This window comes from Crinia signifera, chromosome 8, assembly GCF_055691185.1.
Source record: "Crinia signifera chromosome 8, ASM5569118v1, whole genome shotgun sequence".
Classification (NCBI taxonomy): Eukaryota; Metazoa; Chordata; class Amphibia; order Anura; family Myobatrachidae; genus Crinia; species Crinia signifera.
This window is the reverse complement of record NC_139224.1, coordinates 140912661-140930638: the sequence shown is the minus strand read 5'-3', so window position 1 is coordinate 140930638 and position 17978 is coordinate 140912661. Positions and strand designations below refer to the sequence as shown.

Sequence of the window (17978 nt, the reverse complement as noted above, 5' to 3'; positions counted from 1 at the left end):
GAGAGGAGATTAAGGTTAGGCACAAGGGAGAGGGTTATGGTTAGACTATGGGAGAGATTAGGATTAAGCACTAGGGAGAGGGTTATGTTTAGACTATGGGAGAGGAGATTAGGGTTAGGCACAAGGGAGAGGGTTATGGTTAGACCATGGGTCTTCAACCTATGGCCCTCCAGATGTTGTGAAACTACATGTTCCATCATGCATTGCCACATCTTTTCCTATAAGAGCATGCCAAAACAGTCAGGGCATGCTGGGACATGTAGTTCCACAACATCTGGAGGGCCACAGGTTGAAGACCTGTGGGTTAGACTATGGGAGAGGAGATTAGGGTTAGGCACCAGGGAGAGAGTTATGGTTAGACTATGGGAGAGGAGATTAGGGTTAGGCACAAGGGAGAGGGTTATGGTTAGACTACGGGAGAGGAGATTAAGGTTGGGCACTAGGGAGAGGGTTATGTTTAGACTATGGGAGAGGAGATTAGGGCTGGGCACTAGGGAGCGGGTTATGGTTAGACTATGGGAGAGGAGATTATGGTTAGGCACTAGGGAGAGGGTTATGGTTAGACTATGGGAGAGGAGATTAGGGTTAGGCACCAGGGAGAGAGTTATGGTTAGACTATGGGAGAGGAGATTAGGGTTAGGCACAAGGGAGAGGGTTATGGTTAGACTATGGGAGAGGAGATTAAGGTTGGGCACTAGGGAGAGGGTTATGTTTAGACTATGGGAGAGGAGATTAGGGCTGGGCACTAGGGAGCGGGTTATGGTTAGACTATGGGAGAGGAGATTATGGTTAGGCACTAGGGAGAGGGTTATGGTTAGACTATGGGAGAGGAGATTATGGTTAGGCACTGGGGAGAGGGTTATGGTTAGACTATGGGAGAGGAGATTATGGTTAGGCACAAGGGAGAGGGTTATGGCTAGACTATGGGAGAGGAGATTAGGGTTAGGCACAAGGGAGAGGGTTATGGTTAGACTATGGGAGAGGAGATTAAGGTTGGGCACTAGGGAGAGGGTTACGGTTAGGCTATGAGAGAGGAGATTAGGATTAGGCACCAGGGAGAGGGTTATGGTTATGGTATGGGAGAGGAGATTAGGGTTGGGCACTAGGGAGCGCATACCTCCCAACTGTCACGATTCCGTCGGGACAGTCCCGATTTTCGGGTCCTGTCCCGACGTCCCACCCGCGGCAGGCATTGTCCCGCTGCGGGGGGTGGCAGTTGGGAGAACCCCCAATCTAGTAGAATAGACGCTGTGCGCATGCGCACAGCGTCTATTCTCGTATGAAAATGAGGTTGCGGCTAATTAGCATAAGCCACGCCCTCATTTGCATACGCCCGCCCCCTTTTCGGGCGCTCGCGCTTGTCCCTATTTCTTCACGTCGAAAGTTGGGAGGTATGGAGCGGGTTATGGTTATGCTATGGGAGAGGAGATTATGGTTAGGCACTAGGGAGAGGGTTATGGTTAGCACGGTGCAGAGGGTTAGTTGATAAGATAAGCTTGGTGACAGGGTTCACTCTTCAAAATGGAGTTGTGTTGGTGCTGTTTTTTGGGGCCAGCGACTGTGTCCTTGGATGCAGATTCACTGGCCTCTGCAGCTCTGTTGAACAACCTTAGGGTTGGGCATGTGTCCAGTGGTTTTGTTTTTCCGATGCTGTCTCTTAGGACGCAAACAGCGGATCTGAATGGTTGTCTTTTTACAAAAGACGGCTCCTACAACATTTTCATTTCTCCTCAAATTGTCTGCAACCAAAGGCGCAGCACCAAGCCGCTTCACGTCCTCCTCTAAATCAGGCCATTCGTTACAGATCAAATTTTAATAGTTGACTATATCCGCTACTCAAATAATACAGCAAGAGACTGCAAAAGCCTCAGCAATGCAAAATCATGTACGGTAATTGCAATTCTAGCAACTTCAGAGTAGTTTAACGGAATTAGGGAGGGCATTAAATACCGTCATATATATGCTTTATTCCTACGAAGCCTTCTTAAATCATATGGAGCTTTAATTAATGCCATTGAGTCTAGACCAGAATCAGAACTAATTTTGGAGTTTGTCGAGGCAGGTTTGATGAATGCAACCACAGGAAGGAACCAGTCGGAGCAGGAAACGAGACGGTGAGATCAGAAACAGCTCTCGCAGATAGAAAAATGACTCAGGCTAGGTCAGGATACGACGTGGGGTTGCTCTATAAGAAATCATTGTAATAATGATGGTTTTATTCTGCGAAATATTAATACAGGTTAATGGCAGTCACAGCAAATGAGTCTGAATAGGCTATAGATATTTAGGGGACTTGGTGTTTAACACTTACCCCCCCAGAAAAATAAAATGCTTATCAAATTGATGCAGTGACTCAGGGATGATGAGTCACGTGACAAATGACAAATGCTCAGTCAACCAAACAGACAGAGACAAATGAGAAAGTGTTGTCTGTAAATGAGCAAAGTGTCACTGAGGAAGGGATTGGTCATGGGCACCTGAGCAGAGACCTGAGTTCTATACAAAAATGTAAAAATGTAATAAATAATGTATGTTCCAGATTCCAAGGGCCGTCGCCTATTCATGAAATGTTTAACTGCTGCAGGCATTGCCCATTTCAGCCAGCAGATAAAATCACCCTTTTAGTCCCCCTTCATCAGAAGTGCATTCAGGCATACAATAGGATGTCATAACCTAACTGCTGAGCAGGAGCCGGACCCCTGATGTACAGGCCACGTATGTAACGCATGTGCTGTATTGAAGAATAAGCCTTGGTACTTCCTCATCTTTGTGGCCACGGCTATGGCGATTACATTAGCTTCTACTTAACCGCTATGTAAGGATTTTCGTAAAAGGGAACAATTACAAATCTGCTCCCTTTTGTGTCCAAGCCACCATCTATTACCTTCAGTAAAGTTGGGGTGAGCGGAGTGGAGTGAGCTACCGAGCCCGAAGTGTGGCAAGCGAAGCGACACTTCACACATTGGGCGGGATTCACTAATAATCCCCGGTGCACATCGCCGGCATTCGCATAGTTAATAATCGCATATGCAGTAACATATGCGATTATTAACGCAAAAGCGATGCCCGGCGATGTGCACCGGGTCCCCCCCCTCCCTGCCGGAACCCTTACACAGCTGTAAGGGCTCCGGTTCCTCCTCCCTGCACTCAGAAGTGGTGCAGGCAGGAGGAAATCACTGGTCCGGGCAGCACAGCAGGAGGCTGCCCGGACACAGGTGAGGGGGGTGCGGCGCTGATCGGCGGGAGGCGTGTGGGGCGGCGGGGAACGCGAAGGGAAGCCCATAGCCAGCAATGGGGCTTTGCTGCATATGAAAATGCGGTAAAAACTCAGAAAACGGGGTTTTTACGGCATTTTCAGCTTGCTGAATCTCGCACCTTAAGTGTGAAGTGTTTCAGAGCACAAGGATGTGTGTTGGCCAAGAAGAACAGAAAACCCGACTGGTAAGAAGTATTTTGTGACAAATATGAGAAAACATATCTAATAAAGACAAAGGAAGGTTGCGCAAACGTTGTGCTTTCTATCTCAACACAGCTCTATAAAATTCTCCAGGAGATAACCGACAGATAACAAGGTTGTAAGTAGGGATGTACTAGTGTGGCAAGGCTGAGGTCGTGGTACAAGGGGTGCAGTCAGCATCCTGGTGGTCAGAGTACCAACGCCGGCATCCCGACTGCTTTCAGAAGACTGGTGCTGGAAAGAATGCAGTGATAACCTGTCTCCACCCCCCTCCCTCCAGCCCCAAAGTGACCTGCAGCATCTTCAAAAAGTGATAGATTGATAAACAGCCAGTCAATCAGCTCCTACCTGTCATGTTACAGACTGGGTTTGAAAAATGACAGGTAGGAGCGGATTGGCTGGTTGTTTATCACTCTCCACTGCATTAAGTATTAACATTCCATTTTGGCCCTTATTCCGATCTGATCGCAGTACAAATTTGTTCTCAAAATGGGCAAAACCATGTGCACTGCAGGTGGGGCAGATGTAACATGTATAGAGAGCGTTAGATTTGTGTGAGTTATTTTGTTTCTGTGCAGGGTAAATACTGGCTGCATTATTACAGTACAATTTAGATTTCAGTTTCAACAAACCCCACCCACATGTAACTCTCTCTGCACATGTTACATCTGCCCCACCTGCAGTGCACATGGTTTTGCCCATTTTGAGAACAAATTTGTACTGCGATCAGATCGGAATAAAGGCCTTTGTATAGATCCAAACCGACCAGTTGGTGTATAATACAACTGCTTGTGTAACCCTGTTACTAGCAGAATATCATCAGATTATACACAGAACTATCACGCCGCTCTCAGCACAATATCCCCCAATCGGATCACTCCTAGATAGAGCCCAGGGAGATGACAGGCCCAGCTCCTTATCTTGCATTCCTCCCTTATATCTCCCATTATTACTGATGGCTTCTCCATTCAGCTGGTCAGTGAAGCATGCAGCTTACGAGCGTCCCATGACATCAAATCATTCACTAGAACGTGCCAATTCTTTTCCCCGTAACAAACAAAGCCCTAATCTATTTAATCCTTGTCCGAGGCTTCTTGTCTAAATGAGCGTTGCTCTTTCGCCTACACACTCCTCTCACCCCTTCAAACGCCATCGAGAACCACTTGTAAAAAGATCTCTTTTTCCTCATAAAAGCCGACTGACACAAGCTCAGTCACACACGTCATAGCTTTGAAAGATCTCTTTAAGCCTTGTCACAGGGAAGCAGGCAAGGACGCCGTCCGCTGTTGTAGTCAGAAGACGAACGGAACAGCTCTCTGGCAGGTGGGAAAAAAATTGCACTAGCGTTTGGCTTAGACCCAGTTTAACAGCTTTCCTGGACCCGCAGCCAAGAGACATCTGGGGTCGTATTAAGCATGAATTCATCAGCACAACCATGCCTGCAATGGACAGACCATTAGCACCAGTTTTTATTTAGTGTAATGAAATATCGAAAGTAAAAACAAGTCTCGAGTTCTTACTGGAAACAAAAGGACTCTCAAAAATGTGCACAGCTTGCAAATGTGAATGAATGAGAGAGTTTGAAAACAAGACTTTAGAGGAAACCAGTAGTAATAAGCAAGGTACAGTATCAAGATTCACAACCATCTGATTAAACAGTTTAAGGGCGTTGTAAATAAGCTGAGAACCAGACTATTTAAAATACTGTCAAAGATGGGATGCAGCCTAGTATTGAAGGGGTAAATGTATGAAGTTTGGAGAAGTATCTACTGTAAAGAATGCAAGGTTATAATGCACCAGCCAATCAGCTCCAATATGTAAATTGACAAGGGTTGATTGGCTGGAGCATTATCACCTTGCACATAATGTTCTTTGTTGGGATAGATACCATTCTCGAGGCTTCATACATTTACCCCATAGGCAGGTGGATGTATAGAGTCAACAGCAGATGATGTAGGTCATTCTGGTCTGTACGCACCCCTGCGCTTTCACACAGGGAACAATGTTTTGCTACTGTGCATAAGCATTTATGTGCATGTGCAGGCTCCATTTGCGAACAAAGGGGTTGAGATTACCTGAAGGATAAAAAAGGGGCAGACTAGATGTGCCAAATGGTTCTTATCTGCCGTCAAATTCTATGTTTCTATGACTTGTATAGTCGCTGGCCCATTGGCATAGAGCAGTGCGGGAGGGGGCATGGGACAGGGGGCACTTGTTCCACCAATGGGAATGCCCAGTGTCTCACGGGCATCCCAATGAAAACACTGGCCATTCCCATGGTAATTTGGTGCTGGGGACCGGGCAGGTGACGTCACCAGTTGTCACCTGCCCGCCCTGTTCACTTACCAGGGCGCCGCAGATCTGAGTCATAAGAGAGTGACTTAGATTTGCGAACGCTTTAAAATCATCTGCCCTGCATGCAAGGCTGCGAGTGGATGTTTATGCAAAACATTCATTTGCATGCGTGCAGGGATATTCGCAGTGCGAGGGGGGGGCAGGTGTTCGTGCGGGTGGCGGGCAGTGTTTAGTTGAATCGCAAAGCTGCAAAATTCACAGCTTTGTGAGTCAACCAGAATGATCTCCAATGTGTGTGCAGTACAATATGACTGTAGGCTATACATAAAAATGAATTGTCACATCTCATAATCACCAAATCTTCAGTTACATGTATGAGCAAAACAATAAAGTGGTGGATGTATGACAGTCCCATTATTGTCACCTTTCACCTCTAATCACAATCCTCATTTGCAAAGTGTCACTTTAGAACTTCTCCCATATCTTTTTATAGATTTTGCATCTTAAGAATTTGCTCCCATACTGATCAGAAAGCCCTGCTCTGGATCTGCATTCGGGCAACAATCGGTGTGTATGGAGATAACAGTCGTCAGATAGGACAGCGGATCGGCTGGACAACCAATCCGTCGGCCTAGTATGTACCAACATTACCCTATAAAGTACTTATTAAAGTTGATTGTTACATCCTATTCCACAGCAAAATCTACTGTATGTACTGTATGCACTGTATGCACTGTATGTACTGTATGCACTGTATTTACTGTATGTACTGTATGCACTGTATGCACTTTATGTACTGTATGCACTGTATGTACTGTATGTACAGTATGTACTGTATTCACTGTATGCACTGTATGTACTGTATGCACTGTATGTACTGTATGCACTGTATGCACTGTATGTACTGTATGAATGGAATCTGAAGTGAATTTACATATATACATCACGGGGAGTGTGTATTTAGCAGATAGCTATTAACATACCGTTGGGGTAAAACTAATTTCCCAGCCATCAATAGGAAAAATTGGGGGTTCCCACTGCACCTCCACTGAGGTTTGAGTCACATTTTTGAACTGCAGTCCTGTCGGTGGGGAGATGTCTGAAAACAAGAGACATGAAAGTTACAAGAGGAGAGACAAAAAGCACAGCGCACACATTGGTGTGGCATACTGGTTAGCGGTACTGCCTTACAGCACTGCGGTTATTAGTTATATTCTATACGAGAACCACTTTGTCTGGAATTTGTATGTAACCCTGGTGCATACTTGTGTCCATGTGGCAGAGTGGGGTTGAGCCTGGCTGAGGGATATTGAGAAGTAATGGAGCAGGAAGGAGGTGAATCAGAAGAAGGGGTGCAGGGGTCGGGGCAAACTGAGATGATGCAGGTCCCTTTACGAGGAGAAAATAATTAGATATTGTGGCAGGGACAGCATAAGTTCACATGAAGTACAGATGGAGCGCCTCTCTTTCACCGCTGGGGATCACCAGAATGTCCCTGCTGGAGATCGGCGACAAGGGGGACCATTGGTGGCGGGGACCCAGGGGAGCTCCGTTGCCACTGGGCGCACGTGCGTCTCGTGCGCGTGCGCCCCCTGGTGGGAGCTGGCGGGGGCTGCCGATAGTTTTGCAAGCCCCTGCAAAGACAAGGCCAGCTCCATCTGTAAATGTGAACTTCTGGACCAGGTTTTCGAGGAGCAGCATCAGCAGCAGGATGATTAGATCCAGTCCAGTTTTTCCCAAAGAGGTGATGAAGGTTTGGCTTATTTGCAGCACCTGTGGCTTTCTGTTATATCTGTGTCCAGGGCAGAGGGTAATGGCTCCGGATGGTGAAATAGCTGCCCAGGTGATAGGCTGGGGTTGCGGGCTATGGTAGGGCCATTGTAAGCTGTGGGGAAGCTGTGCTGCTGACACCTGTATGCTGCTGTACTGTAAAACTGTGAACATACTGGAGTGCTGTTGCTTGCTACAAATAAAAACTCTAAGGCTGCATTTGTGTCCAGTGTATGTGATTCCTTGGCACTATATATATATATATATATATATATATATATAGATATATTTTTTGAAAATTGTATGCATTATGGCTGTGTTATGATGCTTAATCAAGTGATAACAATTAAAGAGCAAATGCTCTATTGATTCCTAGCAGAGTTACTTTGTTATAAATACAATGGAACCTTTGCAGACTATGATCTTGGCAGCAGAATGAAGTGGAATAAGTGTTGAGCATGATTAATCAGATTCAATGGCAGAGATGTAAGTATTAATAAGCCAAAAAATCAAGAAAATCGTGTTGCACTGGATTGTAATCATGATAGAGTATCATATTTACGGTTTTCGCATAATTATTCATAACACGGACAATAAAGGTTCCAGAGTACACACTGCATTATATATAAAAAAAACAACATTTTATACATACTATTAATTTCAAAGGGCAACAAAAGGAAATATACTAACAAATACTAAAAATGACCTAAGACAAATGGTGACTGTACATGTGTATTATATTAAATGTACTGTTTACAAATAAAGTTATTTTGTATATTACAACAGAAATATAGTAACTGTATTGTAGTTTTGTTATATGTGTATTGCATGCTTATGTTTATTTGTCTTCAGTTTGTTTGTGGTGGTACTTGGGTACACTGAATAGTCTGTTTTTTCCCATAGTCCTGCGGTCCTGGGTTCCATTACCACCCGGACCCTGTGTGGAGTTTGTATATTCTCCCCGTACTTGCGTGGGTTTCCTCGGGGTACTCCAATTTTCTCCCGCACACTACAAATATACACTGGTAGGTTAATTGGCTCCCCCAAAAAATGAACCCAATTGTGTAAGTATTTGTGCAAGTGTGATATGACAGACTACATGGGCCTAATCGACAATTTATAACTTTTTTCAGACTACTTGAAAAACGCACTGGTTGTCTCTTTAGCACCACAAAAGGTCTGCAGAGAAGAGATACTCACGGGTAGACATGGCGATACTGGCCGGCTCACTGGTGATGTCACTAATGACAGAGCAGACGCTGATATTGTACATCGTTCCAGGTTCTAGTTCCCTAATGGTAACTGCACTCCAATCTCCAGGTACTCTCTGCTGTAGCCGCTGCTGAGTCCCCCACTCTCCTGGCACCGCTGGCTGGTAGGAGATGACATACTCTGTCACTGCAGATGTTCCTTCCCATGCCAGGTCCATCCAGTGGTCGCCCAATGCTGTTACACTAAAATCCACCGGCGGGGCAACTAGAGGGGAATAGCAGCATGTTAAGTCTGAGGTTCCAGTAAACATCAATATGTGTTAAAGCCATACATTTACTATGCAATCTGGGTGTATAGATGGAATTGCTTGATGTTAATAGGTCAGTCTGCTCTAGCTGTATCTTTAGTTCTGGCAGTTATGACAAAATATGAAGGTTAGCGATCAAATGTAGGTAACACACAGGAAGCATTGTCCCCACTGTGGTATATAAAGGGTAAATAAAGGATAATATTATACAGTTTGGGATCTTTTATCTTAAATCTCATTATCTAGTAGAAAAAAACAACTTATAGCGAAGGATAATTATTTGAGTCATATACAGAGAATTGCTCACAGGTGTCTCCTAATGCTGGCACATCGGCAATTTAGGAAAGACAGGTTTATTTTGTAAATGTACAGTAATTTGTTGTTTTAGTCATTTGGCATCAAATTATGCAAAAAGGTGATTATCCACAATACACAAGTATTCCAGAAAGTAATCCCTCGAGTTGGCGCTCCAGGACTAGCTCAAATGATTTATCGTCAATGTAATAGGAAGGACCAGTGCTAGCATAAAATGTGTAGACAAACAGAAGATCTGATCCCTCCCCACATAGTACCCCTTTCACATTGCAAAAATAACCCAGGTCGATCCTGAGTTGTTGTCGGGTTCAACCCGGGTCACTGTGAGGTGTGAAAGGGCCTTTTGAAAAATCCTGGGTCCAGCAACCTGTCAATCCGACCTGGGTTAGAAAAAAGTTTTAATCCCGGTTTGGACCCTGGTTGCTGTGCAGTGTGAACTGGTAACCCGGATCGAGCAACCCGGTACCGTTCACACTATAGGGAGGAGGCAGCATTTGCTCCAAGTGCTGCTTCCTCCCCCGCCCCCAATGACTTGGTGCCACTCACCTCCTCCTTCTTTCTGACACTGTTAACCTTTCCCATGTAGACATTTCCCATGTCGACCTTTTAGCCCTGTAGACCTTTTGACCCTGTCAACCTATTGCATGACCTTTTGGGGTAGACCTATTGACTGTCCATCTAGACACTGTGGGGGAAATTTACTAAGATGGGAGTTCACTAGGGTAGAAGTACCCCAACAGTTCACTTTTCACTCCCCAGGTGCACAGGTGTACTCATTATTCACTGACACATTTTAACCCTTTGAAGTACAATGTTTAGTAGGGCTCAACAGACCTAGCGCTAGTAGCAGATCCAGTGGTGAGCCACTTTAAAATAAGAACATTAAAAGCGTTCAACATTCAGTGTAGACCATTTTTTAATGAAAAAAATAATTACAATTGATTTAAGCCTCAAAAAATGTTTTAAACCAGCAAAAAAAAGAATTTGGACTGCAAAAGGTTAAAAGATCCACCCGTGGAGCTAATTATTTCACTTGTGATTCCGTGTGTGTGATGTCACTTGTGAAACGTGCACCGTTGGGGGTACTTGTAAACCGAGGTTGGGAACCACTGCCCTATGGCGCCATGACTCCAAAAAGTTTGGGAACCACATAGAACTGAGCCTATTTGCCTGTAATTTGGAGACAGGTGTAGTTAGTTACCCAGCAGAGAACTGACTGATTAATGTAGGGTACACACCAGAATGATTTGGCCTCAATTCCCCCAATTTCGATACAATCTCGACCGATTGGGGCATGTTTTGGCATTGTTTTAGATCCGATTCCGATCCGATGCGCGTCCCCGCTGGTCGTTTGGTCATTTTGCAGATCCTACCTACTGCAGGTAGGATCTGAAAACTACCCAGTCAACCGGGTACAGATCGGGATCGGATCGGAATCGGATTGGATGCAGATCATGAGCCGATCGTGTGCTTCAGCAGATCGTACGACCTTCGTATGGTCATCCCACGATCTGCTCCCGATCATGATCATTCTGGTGTGCTGTGTCCCCAGCATAAGTTTTACAATTATAATATTGTTGCTGTTGCCCTGCAGACTAGAGCAGTATACAGCACAGGAGAGCGTGTAAGAAAATATGCTGATGCTATAATCCTCTAATGTGACTTATATGAGGAGCCGCGATAACAGACTGAAATACAGAAGTAAGTTGGAAGAAGCAAGCACAGCAACCCCGGCTCTATAACTTAGAATAATCATTCCATTAGCCTTGAATCTCCTTACATTGCTGTACAATATCATTACACGTATAAAGACATCCTTAATGGACCCAGTTTAATAAGGATATTGATTTTGTTGTGTAGATTTATTTATCCCTACAAGTAGACATAAATAGTATGTATGAAGTTACCATAGAGCTTATCAACCGAGAGGAATTAAAATGATGATGATCACAGGTTACATTAACCCACTGCTAACGAAATGATTGGAAGAAATGTTCCAGGCAGTATTATCTGCTCACTGCGTTATAAAGTTGCAAAAGCAGATAACTATGAAAGACTGCGAATGTTTCCTGAACAAATATTTATTCATTAACACTCTACAGCTACGTACAGCATCTTACCAATTCTATGTTCCACTGTGGAGGAGATAGTCCTGGTTTACCGCAGTCAATGTTCTCTTTAAACACGTACTAAAGCGCAGACATTGGGAGTGAGACATCAGGAGTATTCCTGGACGCCTGGCAGTTCGAATTTTACAGGTCACCCGGCAGGATCACAGGTGCACTCATTACTCACTAACACATTTAAAAGATCCACAGATGGGGCTATTAATTCCATATATGATTGTGGGGGTTATTCTGAATTATTCGGTCCCGGCGAATTCGCAACGGGGACCAATGGTTTTGTACTGCGCATATGCATATGGCTTCATTGACTTGCATAGTTGCCGAGATGGTCGCAGGGATCAGGGTGGGCCGGGGGCATGCAATGGCGGGGGCGGTCGTCGGCCATGGGAACAGCCAGCAGTTCATGGGAGTCGTCATTAAAACGCAGGGTATACCTATGGGAATGCGGGTGGGCTGATGTGTGCTGGGTGTGGCTGGCTGACATCACGGGATGTCAGCAGACCACCCTGTCTTTGTCCCGACACACGCAAATAAAAGTCAGTTTCCACTGACCTTTATTGTGAGCCCAGGAGAAATCATTTGATGGTTGGTGACCATCGAATGATTTCTCCTGCAGCGGACAGAGGGGATGTGTGATCTTCGACAGGTCTCTGTGAGGAGACCTGGAAAATGTGCACTGTTGAGGGTCCTTGAGGAACCACTGAGTTAGACCATCAGAGCTCTGAGCAATCCTATGCTGACAGCCCTTCACTGTTTGGCTGCAGCTTGGGAGGCAAGTAGAGAATGCTGGTCTCTGATTGGCAGATAGCCCCAGCCATCTATCAATCAGTATGCTCACAGCCATTCACTGTATGGCTGCAGGCTGGTAAGCTGGAAAAAAATGCTGCCTGGTTGCTCTGTCTGTAGAAGTCCCTACTGCCTCCCAAGAAGTTCAGGAAACAGATGCCCACAACCAAATCTGTCCCAGCTCAAAGGCCCATTGAGCCCACGCGTTAAGATGGCCCTATCCACTGCGTTTGACATCGTCATCACGTTTTTGAAGAGAAGAGATACTCACGGGTAGACATGGCGATACTGCCCATTTCTCCATCACGCCCTATGAGAGGCGACTCTGCCCTCAAAACCTTAATGTGTCCCCCTTAGATAAAATTGTGCTTTGTTTTGCAGGTACTGTAGATATTAAAATGAGCTAGATCATATTGTACGATTCTAAAGTGCTCCTGATTTCGCTGGGTAATGCCAGCTTTGTCACACCAATTAGGAGGTGACATTAACCACTACCTTTCAACCGTTTTATCTCCGTTCTTTGCTGTATTTAGCAGCGTACAATACAAGGCACTCATAAACCAAGGTTTGAAAAAAATTCCAAATAAAAAATGGCATTTATATATACAAAAGCCAACCCAATCTCTTTACTTTTCAGGGTTGTGTGTTAGCAAAATAGAACTCAAATCAGCAGTATCTCAGCAGGCAGTCAAATTATATGGAGGGGGTTCTGGTGCACAATAAAACAAGATTTTCTCTTGTGCTCGTACCAAATGCATCAGTAGGTTGGGCGCTGCAGACATGTGTATGTGCATTTAAGTGCTGTAGAAAAGATTTTGCTCAATGGATTTATGGTTCGCAGGCAGACCCCCAGTATGTACTGGGGGCCTGATTTGTGTTTTGTAAGCAGTGGCGTCAAGAGGGGGGGTACTTTTTAGTGTAGGGAGCCGCTCAGTGGGGAGAGAGATTACAGGCTTCCGCCGCAGTACAGCCTCTCTCTTCAGTACAGCCTCTCTCCTCAGCTCACCACACACTGCTCAGGGTTGTGTGCTGAGCTGGGGAGAGAGACAGCTGCTGCGCCAGTCTGACCTCTCTCTTCCTCTCTTTTTTTATGGTGATGTGGCCACACCCTCTACCAGAGGCTCCGCCCCACCTGGTGCCCACGCCCACTCCATTTTACCAGGGCCTGGTTGACCTGTCGGTGCACCTGTTTGTGTTTGTAAGTAAAACAAAAGTCAAGTGACCCGTGGGTCATTAATAACCCCCCCCCCCCCCTCCCCCACTGTCTGTGCATGCAGCTTAGTCTGACAATATCATCATCATTCCGTATTTTAGCCTATACCGTTAACGATTTTGGAGGTGACACGAATTCCCCACTGTGTAAGCACCAGGGTTGCCTACTTTTAGGGCACCCAGCTAGAGGAAGCTGGAGGTGAGATTACAGGAGTCTGAGGGGACTGACGGGAAATTGCCCACCTTTCCAGAGGGTGCCGGCAGGGGGACACAATTTTCAGAAAGCCTCCCAGCCATTCCGGGAGTGTAGGCAGGTATGGTATGCACCTTTAGATTTGGGAGAGTTGGGTCCAAACTGAAATCTAAATTGCTATTTAAAAATAAAGCTGTCTACCATTGGTACACTACAGGCAAAAGCAGCCAGTATTTATCCTACACAGAATTTTTTTTTTTTATGTTATCCTTTCTTTTTTTTGCTTTACTTACAAACAAGAATCCGACTCTGTATAAGCTTTACACTCTGTATAAGCTTTAATTTAAGTGTCAGCACAAATTGTTAATATAAGGTCTTATAATACAACCCATCTCTCCTGAAGTGGGTATTTGCCCAGTGACCCATGCGTGGTTCTTTGGACAGGACCTTTGTGTGTTACTGACAGGCCCTCCTACTCTGGTTAACACCAGTTCAGTGTGACCTGCAGGAAAGAGAACATATAAAATGTAACATTGTGGAGCGGAGGGCTGGAGGACACATGTTAGAAAACCCTGATCGTTTTAACAATTGAATATTTCAACCTTTCCTTTTAAAACATCTCAGAGGGAAGAATGGAGCGCCGCGTGGAAAACTGAGGCAAAGTGTTTCCATTCTTTGATGATCAGAGGGAAGATGGAAATGACTGCTTCTGTCAATTTACTCTAAGATTGCTTTAAAATGCAAGTACCAAAGTCTTTTAGCTGTAAAACTGGCAAAATACCAGGCGCAAATTTTATGCTTTTATGTTTTATACCCACTCCCCATTAACAGCCCCCGCCATTGCTTGTCCTGCTTTGCATTTGAGAGTCCCATGACTAATTTTAAGGGAATGTGCCACTTAGATGTATAATCCTATTTGCTTTGATACATAATCATTTGTACAGGAAAGTTTCTCTTTCATATTTGACAGTACGGATGGTGTAATGGTTAGCATTACTGCCTCACAGCACTGAGGTCATGGGTTTGATTCCCACCATGGCCCTAACTGTGTAGAGTTTGTATATTCTCCCTGTTCTTGCGTGGGTTTCCTTCGGGTACTCCGGTTTCCTCCCACAATCCAAAAATATACTGGTAGGCTAATTGGCTCCCAACAAATTATCCCTAGAATGTCTGTGTGTCTGTGTACATGTGGTAGGGAATATAGATTGTAAGCTCCCGTGGGGCAGGGACTGATGTGAATGTTCAAATATTCTCTGCAAAGTCCTGCGGAATATGTGTGCGATATATAAGAAACTGTTAATAAATAATATTGATGTTGCTTCAGCTTTTCAATGTCCTGTATTTAATCTTTACGATATTTCATCCAGTGGCACTGTTACCTGCACCCTAGGGCTCACTGGCATATCTATAATAGGTGCATTGTGTTGGGTGCGCAGCATACCCTGCACCCATTTTCACAATATCTACTTACTGGAGCCCTGCACCGGCAGCAACAACCACTGCACAGTGAACATTTTCCTCGCGTTTCAGGTATGTGCAGTAGAAAAATCCCCACGCCATTTTCCAGGAGACCAAGACCTACACATGCAATCTAGACTCTGGAACAGCGCTAGGGTCTCCTAGTGACACTAGTGTCCATAGTCTATCACTCTGCAGGCTAGAGAGGAGGGGGCCGTACAGAAGTTGCACATAGGCCTTCATGCCTGAAATACCTGAAAGCCTAGGCACAAGTCTTAATACGACCCTACATTTAACCACTTCTGCTGCACAGAGAAAGATTAACAATGGGGTAGATGGGAATACTGCTCTAAATAGTCATAGAAATATAGGCCCATAATCATGACATCACGATGATAACCAGCCACCCAACTAGACACGCATTCAGCCATAATTCGCAAGTATTGAAATTTTATTTTTTATTTTTCTTACAAAAGAATCACGAATGCTGAGTAAGCAGTGAGAGAGAGCATAAACCGCTGATGGGTTCTCCAGGTTACACTTGGAAGGTGTCATGTGACATGTTAATCAGGATGGGCACAAGGCCTATCAGAGCAGGGGGAGGGATGTAGACAGGGTAAGAAAAATCACATGCTAGATGTGAAGCTTCCTCTGTCCTGCAAAGCCCCACCCACCCTTCCCTATTTGTCTCTCTTCTTCGGTTCGGCGGCGGTAAAGAATGGTCATCCTTTACTCTGTGATCTCTGTGTGTGTGTGTAGATAGTGGGGTGCACTCTCCCTTGACATCGATTGTCATGGGCCATGCTTCTGTCCGGGGGATGGCCACCACCAGCCCGGGTGGATGACCTGGGAGAGTGATCACCAGCGATGGTGTGTATGTGTATTCATCTTTAACCCCACTTTCCTATAGTGACCGTTCTTTAGTGCCGCCACCATTTATAGTTATAGTTAATTGTCAAAATTAATTTGACATTCATTTTGAAACGTCATCACTTTGTGTCTGTGTCTTTTTATTAGATAAGTTAGTTGATTAAGGTTGAGTTAAGGTTTAGTGTGTGATTTGTAAAGTGTGGACCTGGGGATACCCGATGGCGAGTTTATATATTAGTGTGATAGTGTACGGGGAGCACACACCAACATGCCACACCCACAATGCACTGGTCACAGCTCCCCCACTTCGCACAACTGCCCCTTGGTCATTTTTAGCCCCCAGGTACCCATAATCTGGCCCTGCTTCGGCAACATGTCTGTCCATGTTCATGTTGGTGGTTTGCACTAAAGAAGTTACGTGCTGTGAAAAGACAACTTTAGCAGTTTCCTTAGAAACAGTTTTGTCATAACTCAGGATCATGACGTTGGGGGGTAGTATATATCCCAGTGACAGGAACTGTGCCTTCAGGTGATCCATTTTTTATGTCAAAGAAAAAGCTTTATTACTGTCTTCCTTATGCAGGCAGTGGGTTTGGTGTGCTCTGGGGATACGGCCTGTTTTCAAGGTCAATTATAATTCAAACAAGAAAAATGCAAATCCTCAAGGTGGCGCTACGTACACAAATACCCTGCTGTGAAGAAGAGTGTCCATTCCCCTTACAGATCTTTAGGATCTACTAGTTACAATGGAAAACAAACAAAATCACATATGGATATATAGTAAGAATATAGTAAGAATATTAACCCCAATATCCATAGTGATTTATTTTTTTATTTCCATCAAAATCCAAGCTGACTTACTCTATAAAGGAGTACAGCAATATCACAAGGTACTTTGATACACTTGCAGACATACAAGTATTAGTTCAAATACATAAACCCATGGAAGTAATTAGATTTTTCCATGCACTGTATGCAGCACTCCCAAATTTGCATCCTGTGGAATCAAAGAATCTCCTGTTTGGGATTAGTCCAGACAATCCAGAAATCCACCAGACTGTCTGGAGTCCAAACAGGTGGCCCATTCAGACTTTGTGGCGCAGTCTATTTCTACATTCGATTCTGATGCCGCTTGGCCGCATATTGGTATCGAATCTGGATTGGGTGCTGCATAGCACGGTGTAGTTTGCACTATGTACTTTGCAATCTTGACTACAGTATATAGTCAAAATCTATAGTGCAAATCGCACCGTGTCATATAAAAGTAAATCTGTTACCTTTTGCACAGAGGAGGCAGCCATTCTATATTGTATTCAGCCATTGTATATGCCAAACCATGGCTAATAAGATCAGTTTGGCACAAGGCACTTTTTGCCTCTGCCCACTGGTCACTCTTTTTTACATTGAATTGAATTGAACAATGGATATTGGCGGCAGTGGTTCCCAATAGAGGGGAGGAGGGGGTAATATTTACCATGGCCTGATGGAGGGGCCCACTGGGGCTCCCAGTTACTTGCAGATGCAGCAGCTCTTCTCAACCCAGCACATGCTGCAGTGTGGCCAGGGAGGTTAAAGTGGTATTTTTTTCCTGTATTTTACCCTAACTGTTCATGGCCACGCCTCCACAATTAGGCCACGCCCTTGAAATGTTTCGGGGCCTGGCCAGAGTATCTTCTGCCCTGATTGGTGGATAAGTGATAGAAAAGATTAAAAACAATTAGAGACTGTTTGGATTGTCATCTTTCTCCTTTGACCAAACAAGCAGCAGCTTAATGAGCGGGACAATGCACTGGGAAATTGTGGTATTGTGCATATTGATTTTGGATATTATAATAATATATAATAATCATATCATTAACAATGTAATTCAGTGACATCACTGGGACCCCCGCCGAACATGAAGTCAATGAAGATATTGTCAGATTTGACTGCATGTTCATATGATAATGATCCACTAACGTTAATGATCCGTAGGAG

At 44.7% G+C, this 17978-nt stretch overlaps 1 protein-coding gene across 2 annotated transcripts in view; it reads right to left on the bottom strand.

The window, feature by feature from the left end:
* The window catches only part of TNR (tenascin R), a 413177-nt gene that overhangs the window by 91053 nt on the left and 304146 nt on the right, over positions 1-17978 (bottom strand). For both annotated transcript variants that reach the window (XM_083157271.1, XM_083157272.1), the window contains exons 4-5: positions 8723-8998; positions 6736-6851 (exon numbers count right to left, since the gene is read on the bottom strand). In XM_083157271.1, the coding sequence (XP_083013397.1) occupies positions 6736-6851; positions 8723-8998 (392 nt within the window). The remainder of the gene's footprint in view (positions 1-6735; positions 6852-8722; positions 8999-17978) is intronic.